This window comes from Falco naumanni, assembly GCF_017639655.2.
Source record: "Falco naumanni isolate bFalNau1 chromosome 3 unlocalized genomic scaffold, bFalNau1.pat SUPER_3_unloc_1, whole genome shotgun sequence".
NCBI classification, from domain to species: domain Eukaryota; kingdom Metazoa; phylum Chordata; class Aves; order Falconiformes; family Falconidae; genus Falco; species Falco naumanni.
In genome coordinates, this window is record NW_024427318.1 from 148,168 (window position 1) to 159,819 (window position 11,652).

The following is an 11,652-nucleotide window of genomic DNA, read 5'->3' on the forward strand; positions in this document are numbered from 1 at the left end:
TTGCCGGGCCGACCCTGTTGTAATGCGGTGGATGTCTCTGTCCTGCAGGGCAATGGGTGGGAGTGAGTCATCCCCCCATCCCCGCCCCCGCCCCCATCCCCCCCGGGCAGCAGGCAGGGAGCACAGGAGCAAAGGCATCTGGAGGGGCAGGAGAGGAGCAGCAGCAAACTGCTCTCCCTGCCTGAAATCCTGAGGCTGCAGAGCAGGCACAGAGGCTCTGCAGCAGAGTTTTACTGCAGGTCGATGTTTGAGCGTATCCAGGTGAGAGAGTGGCTGGGGAAATGGTAGGTGAAGAACTAATTGCTTAGTAAAAAGGCTGCTCATTCCGTCTGACGTGCGGAATTAAACTCCGTAACCCAGGGTAAGTTATAAAGCGGGTGTGTTTATTGCGGTGCCGGGTGCAAGGGGGGTCGCTCCTCCTGACTTGCACACGTAGTTTTACTCACAATACATGTTTACACAGTGAAGTTGGTTAGTTCTGCCCAAAGCCTACACCTACGAGCTAACTATCGGTTAGTTGCTTTCTCGCTTCAATTTAAAGGTAGAGTTCATTTTAAATTTACTCCCCGTGCTCCCCGGGCGGGGGGATTCACTCTCTTCGGGGGGGCCCATTTGAGTAGGAGGTCGGGATCTCCCCCTGCCACAGTGATTGTACCCTGGTGTCCCTGAGTCTTACCCCTGCAGCAGCCCGTTTTCTTCCAGCAGCTCGCAGGCCCTTGCCAGCAGGCTCCGTCTCTCCACGCCGGTGGGGCTCGGCTCCCCCTGCCCTGGCTGCCCCCCGAGGCGCTGAGCGGGCCGAGCCCCAGCCCCTCTCTGCAGGCAGGGGGGCTCCTGCCCGCCTGCCGACGGCTGCCGGCCCCGGGGCGGCTCCTGCCTGCAGCCCGGCTTTCGGGGGGCACCGCGCTGTCTCGGGGGGGGGGGCACAGCCCTGAGCGCTACAGCTTTCCTACCGGAAGGCAGAGCCGCTCGGCGTTAAGGCCAGCGTAGTTTTTGCGTGTGTTTGGTCGTGATTTGGCTTCAGGAAAATGATGCTTTTGAGGTACGGTGTAATGAAATAATGATTTAAACAGAGTAGGCATTTGCAGGAGAAATGCCAGCTTGGGTGGAAGTCAGTGACCTGTTTGGCCTCTCCGCAGCATTACCTTTAATGTTCGTTGTCGGAGGGAAATCTGTCGTGCCAGAGGTACCAGCCCAGGAGAGAGGGGAGGCTGCTGCAGCCCCCGCCCCGGCTGCGGCCAAGGAAGCGTGTTCCAGTGGGCACACGCGTGCCGAGCGGGCATGCCCACCGCACACACGTGTGCATGCAGTGAGGGTCAGCGCTCGGTTATGCGGTGTGCATACCCGCACAGGCAGGCAGAGGCAGCCCCCAGCCCCCGGTGCCTGTAAGCACGCCGCAGGGGGCTGCGCTTTTCCAGCCCCGGGTGGGCACCGGGGCCCGGGGGGCAGCGATCTCGCTCGGGCTTTCAGCAGAGGAGCTCGGCAGCAGCCCGGGCTGCGAGAGGGGGCGGCTCGGGGGGCGGTGCCGCGGGCCGGAGCGACCCCGCCCGCCCCTCCCGTCGGGGACAGCCGGCGGCTGGAACGCGGTCGCCGGCCCCCGCCCCCCCGCGCCGCGGTGCGCTCGGTGCGGGGTGCGCCGGCGGGGCCGCTGTGCCCGGGCCGCAGACCCCGCACGGCAGCCGGGGAGCGGCTGCGGGAGCGGCGCGGGCGAGCCGGGGGAGCTGCGGGTGACGGGCGCCCCCCGAGCGGTTGCGGAGGACGGGAACGGCCGCGGCAGAGGCCGCGAGTGCGGCGTGAAGGTGCCGGTCAGCCGGAGCCGCCTCCCGCGGGGGGCCCGGGCTCGCTGCCGGGTCTCCGCGCGGTCGGGGCTGTCGCTGCCGAGGTTCGAGACGTTTCGCCGCCGCCCCTCGCCCCGGCACGCTCCTGCGACGGCGGCGCTGGCCGTGCCCGGCTCGGGGCAGGCGTTTGCCAGCCGGAGACCGGACCCCTTTTCCGGGGTTTGCCGGCCGGAGCGAGGCGGCGAGCGCCGGGGAGCGCGCAGGGAAGGGAGCGGGCAGCCCTCCGCAGGGGGCGAGCCCGGGGGCTGCGCCGCGGCTCCGCACTCGCGGCTCCGCCTCAGCCGCAGGCAGCCCCCGCAGAGCCGCCCCCGGCCCCGCGCCGCGCCGCAGGCAGCCCCCGGCGCCCCGGGAAGCGCTGCGGACCGACGGCTTGCACATCGGTGGTCAGCAGAAGGCAGCTCTGCGCCTTAAGTGGCAGCGTAGAGAAAAGATGTGAGGGTCTGCAGCGAAGCACAGGAGAGGGTCCGGAGGACAGCGCGTGTCGCAGGCGCTTGGCAGCACACGGCCTCGGGAGAGGGAACAGACGCCGTGGGTCAAGCTGGGGCACAAGGTAAGCTCAAGGAGAACCAATTGGTTAATGAGACCAAACAGAAATGACTTGAACTGTGCATGAACACTTGAGTGAAAGTAAAGACCGCTGTGCCTTTAAATGGGGACGAGGCTCGTAAGACCCAGTGAGGATTAAGTGTGACTAAAGGCCATCGTAAACGGTTTTTCCAGGGCTGTAAAGTATTTTCCTGTTGCAAAGGGCTGTGCCAGCTTTGTGGGTTTGCCCCCCAGCTCCCGTCCCCGCAGAGACGCGTAGCTGGTCCCTCGGCCGTGCGGGTGCTCGATCCGTTGCGCGGCGGGCGATGGGATCCGGCCGTTCGACGGCAGCATCAGGTCCCGAGGAGACGGTCGCTGCCGGCCCCGGCCGGGCTCGGCGCTCGGAGGGGCTGCGCGACGTCCCGGTGCGACAGCGGCCCTTCCCGGGGCTCGCCCCCCGTCTGGTCTTAGGTGAACATATTCACCTAAGAATATGTTCAAACATAGCTTGAGATACGCTGCTAATCACGTCAAGAAAAACGTCTATCTTAATATCAAACTAGCTAAAATGCTGTCACGGGGGGATATCTTGGTGCTTGTAAACTTTAACTAAACTAAACTAAAGAGTGCTACGAGGCTGGATTGCCTGAGAACCAGTACAATTGAAACAGCAGTACACCCCCTCTTTTTTGAAGGAAGACTGTAGGTCATTTTGAACAGCATAGAATCATAGAATCATTTAGGTTGGAAAAGTCCTTTAAGATCATTGAGTCCAACCATTAACCCAACACTGCCAAGCCCACCACTAAACTGTGTCCCTGAGCACCACGTGTACACGTCTTTGAAATTGCTCCGGGGATGGTGAGGCCACCCTGAAACTTCCCTAGGCAGCTGGTTCCAGTCCTTGACAACCCTTTCAGTGAAGAATTTTTTCCTAATGTCCACTCTAAACCTCCCCTGGGGCAACTTGAGGCCGTTTCCTCTTGTCCTATCCCTTGTATCCTTGTTGGATCTGGTAGAAATGATCCCCAAATGGCAGTGTGTAAAGGATTAATTTAAATTCCAGACTCCGGTTGCCTGGCATTAGCAAAAATAAAGCTCTTGCGTTATTTCTCTTAACAGTTAAAAATTAGATGCAGGAAAAATAAAGAGAAACACTAAGTACTGATTTCTCCCCCCCCCCCCCATTTACCTTTTGGTAAGACAGAACTAATTTGCTCTCCTATCTGCTGCTGCTGAACTAATCTTTTCTATGCCCTAGACTGTTATTAGCCTTGCTTGCTTATTACGGAAAGACTCTACTTTCTAGGACTCCCTTTAATTCCATTTGCTACTCCACTTGCCTTTTGTCTTAAGTGTTATTTTTTTGTAGCGTCCTTTGAAAGGTTCTTGGCCTTTTCTAACCTGGGACAAATTTATAGTAGCCGCGTCGAGTTTTCCTAATCATTAATGATCTTCCCAGCAGGATATGTTCTCTGGCTTCTTGCTAACATGATTCAGGACACATTCTGTTTTGAAGTGCCCTTTACCCTTGAACCATTGTGCTGGGATTTAGTGGATTGACCCAAACTCTACTGGATTTTTCTTGAGGCTTTTCTGTGTCACTTTGCACAGCACTGGTAAGCTACCTGCTGTCAAAGTGCCTGCGTTTTAGTAATAACACCTTGGCATTGTTCAAGTAAGTATGTTTAAATTTTCCTTTGGCCGACTTACCTGTTTTAATTCCTTAAGTATTCAGGTTTCTTCTGAGACAGGTGGAGGAAAGCAGCACTTGTTCTTTACAGACGATAAAATAGCAGAAATAAATGTGTAAATAGGCATGAACATTAGGCCGTTAGGGGTGTTTCTATGGGTATGTCTGCCATGCCCAGAATGGTGTAAGAACAGTAATCCGCTTTGCAAATTTGGCTGTATGACCATATCACTATGTTTGGAGGTGCAGGCATCAATAGATGCAAGTGTTTTCACAGAATTAAGAAAACCATCTTGGCCGTGCAGTCCAGCTGTAAACGATGCACAGAACAAAAACTGATAGGAAAAAAAAAATGTCTTTTCAGACCCATATGGGTAAATAGAGTATTCTGTGCTGTCCTGTACACGCATGTGTGTACATGTATTCGTAGCCAGTGAGTCATGGCTCCTAAGCCTGATTTAAAAACGGAATGAGTTCATTATAGTCCCCTCCTCCCCCCCCCCCCCACCCCCCAAAAATACCCAACAAACCAGCCTCTGAGGAATCAATCTAATCTGCTTTACTAAATGAACATGTGAAAGTGCTTACCAGGGATAAACCTGGGGACTATACATATTTCTCTCTTTTTCCTCAAAGAGAATGAAAACACCTTTGAGACAATAAAGGAGTTAGAAGAGGAGCCAGTGTGTCCCATTCAGTGTTCTCTGTGTATCTGCATGCACCGCTTCCCCTCTTTGGTTTCTGATGTAGACGGGAAGGACAGGGAGGGTGTAAGGACATTGCAAGTCTCTCTCTCGAGAAGATAGGCTTTTGTGCTGGCTTCAGCCAGTTCTGAGCTCTTTGGGGCTTAAATCTCCCCAGAAGGGGTGTGATGTTGAGTTCGGCCACCTCTTCCTGAGCAAGCCACCACTGTGGGAGGCACCGAGATGCTCAGCAGAGGCAGTTTAGGAGCGACGGGGGTGGCTGGTGATCTGTCCCGCTGCTTGGAGGTAATCCCCTCCATACAACGCTGAGATGCAACGTACCCAGCTAGGAGGAATCCCAGTAGAGATGGACAAAAAGATGAACCCGTGCAGGTATTGCTCCCCAGCAACATGCGAAAAAATTCATCAGCAGTACATATCCTGGCATGTATCCGTTCATATGGAAGGTGGATATTTATGGTTTTTAGTGTAAGTCAGAAGTTGTTGGACAGTCTGTTTTGCCTTGGAACGAAACCATAAAATTAGATTTTGCGAAGCAGCCCGTGTTTCAAATCCGTGGACAAGGTGAAATGCCATGTGCATGAGAGCGTTTCTCATCAGCGCGGATCTTTGCTGTCTCTAAAGCAGTGCAGGCTGGGGCTGTGGGTGCTACTGGAGATATGCAGCCCGCCTGCACTGTAGGAAGGCCATTCTGGTCTCACTGCCAGATGGAGCTGTATGTTGTACAATATTGTACGTGTTGTGCCAAGCTGTCTGCAGGTAAAGAAAGCAGCAGTCATGTATTTGACAGGTGATGCTGTGAAGAAATTGAGGGAAAATCTGCGGCGCATGTGATTTTGACTGTTAGTAATGCGTCATTAATTTAAAAATAACCAGTGCATGGGTGTTGGTCAGAAAGGCCTGGTTTCTCATGTGTAAATTGACCAAGTCAGAGGCACTGATGCAAGTGCCTGGATGAATGGGTAAAACAGGGCTGGGCTAGCCAGGGCTGGCACGGGCAGCGTGTGCAGCATGTAGTTGTTTAGGCAATAGCTCTAATTCAGAGTTAGGATGGAGGCGCTGGATGTGCTCGGTTTTGAAAGCACACGGTCTTTGTTAGCTTCAACGGAAACTGCAGGATTCTGCTGTGCAAATCAACGAAACTGTGAGATACAATCCGCTGTTCAGGAAAGTCAGAACATGTTTTTAAGGAAGTCTCTGTGGGAGGTAAAACCGCTGCTGAAGCGATAGCAGCGATGGAGCGTGTGTAAAAGAGCCTAGGGAGACCCGCAGCCTTCTGGAGCCAGGCAGAGTATTTCCTGTTCCCTTGAGCTATTCGTCACGAAGGGAAGATGCTTCCTACAAATTGGGGTTTGTTCTAATGGAAATAGGTGACTGGTGAATAAAGAGGGCAGTGGAGAGTTGTCTTTTTCCCCATTTTTGGAAAACGGAATGCATTGTTGTTCCAGTTTAACAGCAGGTGGCACTCGGTTCCAGAGCAAGTAGTTACCACTTCATTGCCATAAAAAGAAATCCATACAATTCTGTCGGTTCTGATTCTGAATCAAAGAATGAAAATAGCTTCTGAACAGGGTCTTGACTATTAATTCATGTGCTGTGATATCTGCATGGTGTGTCTTCATTGTCTTTCGTGAAAATTCCTCTTTCCTGTGAAACCATTTGTGTTTGTGGGTTTGGGATCTTTTTTTTCTTTCCTCCCCTTGTTCAGGGAGCAGTAGCCCAGCACAGTTCCGCTTGTTTTGGTTTTTTTTTTTCTGGTGGTGTTACAACTAACGTTGTGCAGTCCTTCTAACTGTCCATCTGCAATGCTTTCACCTTTTTGTTGTTCGTGTTTTAAGATACACTATTGTTTTCTTTCTAAGGGCTGTATTTTTGTTACGTCTTTCATGATGAGTGAATTTGAAGAACTGTCAATGACATAATACACTTTGTAGTGTAATTTTGTGAAAATGCTTCTCTATGGATTAAAAAAAAGATTTCACTTTATATTATTTCAAAGGTAAACCCTGAACTAATCCATCTTGGATGTGGTGTTTCTGTCTTCTAGAAATACTAAGAAATACACGAAGCTTAACTTTGTTTTTATAGGTTGAGAAGAAAAAAGCACACAAAGATGTTCAAGAGCACAGGCGGTGGCAAAACAGGAATGTCTGGATAAATTAAATACACCACCAGGCAACATCACTAATTGGCAAATGAAGCAAAAGATTACTCTAAGGAAGAACGACTGTTTGAAAATGGAGAATGAAAACACCGTAGCAGAAAAAACCAAAAAGAGTTTTTCATCTGGGGAGAGCTCAAAATTGATTAAAATGCCAATGAAAGGGTAAGCTAAGGAAATAATCTCTAATTCTTATTTGTAGTGCTGTGTAAGTGTCTTAGGTTTTCTAATACTGTAGTGGTTGAAGTCGTTTCCCCAGTGGTGAAAGCCATAGTGAGTAGTCCACCGCTTCTCAAAAAGTGAAGAAAATTTCTCTTTAGAGAACACGAAGCTCACGATGGAGGTTCAATTTTATTGCCTGCTCTAAAAAAAGAAAAGGGGAAAAAAAAAGAAAACAAACCCCACCCAGATTCCTGTGATTTACATGTTACTACTGAGGCAAAATGCCTCTTCAAAACCAGAAAGAAAAGCAGACTGGAAAAAGCAGTTACTTTTGTAGGAAATGTAGGAATGTAGAAAAAGAAGAGTAGGAACTTGGGGTTTGCTACTACTCCCTTTTCTAGGTGATTTTAGCGATCTCCGTGCGGTTGGTGTTTTCATTAAGTTAATATGCCCTTTGTCGGGAGAAGATGATATTACCAAAGCAGTCTCAAAAGTCTAAAGAAGGCACACGTATTTTTATGTAAACCTAAGCAGGAGTTTTTTCCCGTCTGTCCTTCAAAGGAATCTCTGCTCTAGATGCTTTCTGTACCGTGGCTATTTGGATATAGTCCAGCTTAACCTGGATCTAGCTCAGATTCCATGTCTCCCCCTCACTACTCCTAGGGGCAGGTTTTTTAAGCACTTGGGTATCTTCCATGATCTTTGCAGTCAAGTCTGTGGTTTTATCATAGATATTTGTCGTCTCGGTTGTTTCTGGACATCATCTTAAGTATGTCTGTTTCACAGAAATACTTTTTGCAAACCTACTCACTCGGTGATTTTTTTCTTTCTTTCTGTGTAATGCAGTAAAATTGCCCTGAATGCCAAAGGTGCAAAGGAAAGTAAAAGAAGACAGCCTTCAAAGCAGAAGGCTCATCAGCAGATGAGCTCTTCCAGTGGCAATCATGGTCAAGTACCGGACGATAGCACGTCCAGTGAAACGTCTCGGGATGAAGGTATGCATGCATATAAGGAACGCTGAAAATAAAACTTCCTGATCAAAATTGACCTGAGAGCTGGAGGCAAGTTTGGGGTTTTGTTGTCTTTTGGGTTTTCTGGCAAATCTGATGCATATGAAGATTCTTAGTCTTTCGTGTGACCACACTACCTGATGCGCTTTGTGTTGACAAACACTTCTTTTTTGTTCAGAGTGCCTTGAACATGCTGGCCAAGTCAGCAATGAGGTCGCGTGCACAAATTCTGATTAATTACATGAGTGTGTGCACAGGCATAGAAGTATTACATTACGTGTGTTTAAAAAGGGCGAGGAGAGACTTACAGAAAAGCAAAATTCCTCTTTCACTGCAGGTATCTCAGGATTTTTTGCCCTGCTCCCCGCTCCACCTTTTCTCTTGCAGCTGTGTACCCTCCTGACTTCTTGCCCACCCTGAACTGACCTGTGTGGGTTGTGGCAAAGTGAGAAGGAGAAGTTGTTGACACTGTTCAGCACTAGCTAAAAATCTGGTGCGTTATCAACACTGTTTTGGTCAGAAATCTAACACACAGCGCTGCGTGGGCTGCTGTGAAGAAAATAAACTGCATCCCAGCCAGACGCAGGACACCAGAGAATCCAAAATTACAGTTCTTTGAGCTGTAGGAGAAGGATTCTCAGTACTGAAGAGAGCTAACTAAACCCCTGGTATTAAACAGGGAATGCACGTAACCGCATAGCTACATGTCTGTAGCTGTAAGATTTCTGTCACTTTGTGTGAAGCTGAGAGAACAGTTATTGCAACTACTTGCTTAATATCTTGCGGAAAAAATAGCCTTCCAATAGACATAATGGTAGACAGTAACTGTTTCAGCCTTCAACTACCTCTAAGGAAGTTGTTATACTAGATTTTAGTTTAATTCATTTCTGCAGTGAAGTTTTCAAAGCAACTGTAGTGTTATTGGTAATCAATGTAAGCATTTCAGTACTGAAAGGTATTTCTGTTTTCTAGACCTGCAGCAACAACCGGGAGTGAAAAGAACACGGTACTGTAAAACTGGTTTCTTGATAAACGGTTTCTATCAGCTTTTAATCACTTAAATGGGAACTGTGTTTCTGTCGTTGTGATAAATAACTTAGTCCCAAAATAGGATTACGATCCAAGTTTGCAATTTATTAAGCAAATAGAGGCAAGCAAACAGCGCTGGCTGCGCCGGGAGTCTCCGCTCCACCAAGACGCGCGCTGTACAAAGTTTATTTTTGGTTTATATTTCCTAAAGTAATACATATTCCTAGCTATTCCTAAGAAAGGGTCGGTTTATGTAAATGGATCCTTGGAACAGGCGTGTACTTCGTGGCGCGTGCTCTTTCTGTCTCCGAGGGTGGTCTTAACCCCTGTCTGGCGGTCGGTGGATGAAGTCAGCAGTCTTCCTCGGCTCACCCTTAGGATGACCCTAGATTTTACGCACGCGCCCTGTAAACTTCTCTTACTTAACACTGTGCTGTTAGCAGCTCAGCCTGCGTATCAGGGTGTGTAACCAGATGTCCTTTTTAAGATACAGAAATTAGGTATGTAGCCAGATGTTCTTTGCAAGATACAGGAACTATATCCATTGATCGCTCTGTTTTTCTTAAGCGTGTGGTTATACGAGGGTACGTAAGACAGAAGGTTACATTTCATCCTGCGGTCCTAGCATTGTTCTATGTCGACACGAATCAAATGAACACATTTCACACAGGGAAAGTGGCTGTGAAGAGGGAGAGCGATTTGGTGGGGCAGAAGGTTTTAGCCCAGCCGCAGGGTGGGAGCGGGCCAAACCAGGGGAAGTGATACAGGCTCCCCTGCGCCAGGCTGTGGGAAATGAAGGACCCGTTACGGTGACGGTCCCGTTTTCAATAACAGAGTTGAAGAATTGCAAAAGCAACCGCAGGAAATTACCGGGACGACCCTGAGAAGGCGGCTGGTGTTTCAGAAGAAGACCATCTGCTTGAGGATTGGAGCCCCTCTGCCCCCTTGCTCCCAGTGAGCGAGGAATGAGGGGGAGCGGAGGAGTCTCTCCCCAGAGGAGCCTCTGGTTAAAGCGGAGCTGGGAAGTGAAGAAGTTGAGCTTTGGGTAGAGCCTGGGGCTACTTCCTCTGTTCAGAAGACTTTAGAGGGGAACTAAGCAATAAGAATAGAAGCATTGCTGCTATGGCAGGGAGCCATGAAACTTGGCCATTTTTGAAACCCTTAGCAACGAGGCTGGGAAAACAGTGGGTTACTCCTCAGTTTTTATATTAGCCAAACTCTCCAAAAGCATTGTGTGGGGAGAAATCTACTCCAAAAAATTGGAAGCAGAAATCTGATTTTGAAACGAGGAAACAGAAATCTTAATTCCAGAAACTGTTTGTGTCGAGGCAGCAGCTTTGTTATGACAGGCTGTGCTGCCTTGAAAGGAGGAAGATACGCCCGGAGGTCAGAGATGCTGTGATTCCTATTGTACGAGCCGGAGAGGTTCCTGGAAAATCCCACAGGTCAAAACCTGTGAGGATTGACTTAAAGCCTGGATCATCCCCGCTGAGAATGAAACGGTATCGCCTGAAGCTGGAAGCTAGGAATGGGTCGGTAGCGATAATTCAGAAATTCTTGAAGCACAACCTGTTGGCGGGGTGTGCGTCGAAACCCAGCCCCCCTGTTTTGCCAGTGAAGAAGGTCAAGGGTCAAGATTGCCGATTGGTGCAGGCTTTAAGAGCAACGAATCACATACCTCAAGGTATTTATCCTGTAGTAGCACATCCGTACAGACATGAAACCACCCTTACAGGGGAACAGGGATGGTGTCCAGTTTTCGATGCGAAGGATGCCTTTTTCTGTGTGCCCCGGGGCACTGACAGTCAGAAGCCTTTTGCTTTTGAATGCGCAAACCCAGAGACGGGAAGGAAAATGCAATACACGTAGGCGGTTATACCACAAGGCTTTCAAAATATCCCGCCAACCTTTGGGAATCAGTTGGCAAAGCAGTTTGACATTTGGAGAACAGAAAATGATCAGGGAAGAGTTCTGCGATCATAGGATGATATTCTGGTCGCGGCAGGGACTTGGGAGCTGTGTCTTTCCCTGAGGATAAGCCTTCTAAATGTCTTGGGAATTAGTGGATATGGAATTATCGAGGAGTCACTTCCACGTTTGGGGTTTGAGGTGCTGGAAGGCCAGAGACAGTTGGGATCTGCTTGCTGCCTCGCGGAGCCTCAAACTCTCAAGGAACGACGAGGATTTCTCGGGGTGGTCGGATGGTGTGGGCTTTGGGGAGGCAATTGTGTTTTATTTGTGAAAGCTCAGTACGAGCTACTGAAAACCTCCTGCCGTGGGTCTGTTGGCGGGACAGAGGAGGGTAAAGCCACTTTCAAGCGTCTGAAAAAAGTGAGCTCCGGTGGAGGCCCCCGCGTGGGGATTACCTGACGTGACAAAGACCTTTGCACTTCTTACGCGTGAGGGAAAAGGCATTGCCTTTGGAGTTCTGGCACATTGTTTAGGGCCTCAGGGGCGGGCTGTAGCTTACTCCTGCAGAGAGCTGGATGAGGTGAGCTCAGGATGGCCTGGATGCCTTAAAGCAGGAGCAGCA

At 49.8% G+C, this 11,652-nt stretch overlaps 1 protein-coding gene and 1 long non-coding RNA gene across 2 annotated transcripts; both read left to right on the forward strand.

Moving 5' to 3' along the window:
- The first annotated feature begins 243 nt into the window (after positions 1-243).
- Positions 244-7,003, forward strand: LOC121081759 (translation initiation factor IF-2-like). The gene is made up of 3 exons (XM_040580993.1): positions 244-284; positions 1,567-2,385; positions 6,846-7,003. The coding sequence occupies exons 1-3, from the start codon at positions 244-246 to the stop codon at positions 6,913-6,915; spliced, it is 930 nt and encodes a 309-aa protein (XP_040436927.1). The 3' UTR covers positions 6,916-7,003.
- Positions 7,004-7,018: 15 nt separating this feature from the next.
- Positions 7,019-9,093, forward strand: LOC121081767. The gene is made up of 3 exons (XR_005825803.1): positions 7,019-7,083; positions 7,927-8,075; positions 9,063-9,093. It is a non-coding gene; the product is annotated as an uncharacterized LOC121081767 (long non-coding RNA).
- The last annotated feature ends 2,559 nt before the right edge of the window (positions 9,094-11,652 follow it).

What these genes read in the sequence shown, in the direction of transcription:
- LOC121081759 (XM_040580993.1), top strand. Translation starts at nt 244, where the DNA reads ATGTTTGAGCGTATCCAGGTGAGAGAGTGGCTGGGGAAATG. An exon ending in AGAGAGTGGCTGGGGAAATG is followed by an intron (nt 285 to 1,566) that starts GTAGGTGAAGAA and finishes CGTCGGGGACAG; the next exon opens with CCGGCGGCTGGAACGCGGTC. An exon ending in GGGTCAAGCTGGGGCACAAG is followed by an intron (nt 2,386 to 6,845) that starts GTAAGCTCAAGG and finishes TTGTTTTTATAG; the next exon opens with GTTGAGAAGAAAAAAGCACA.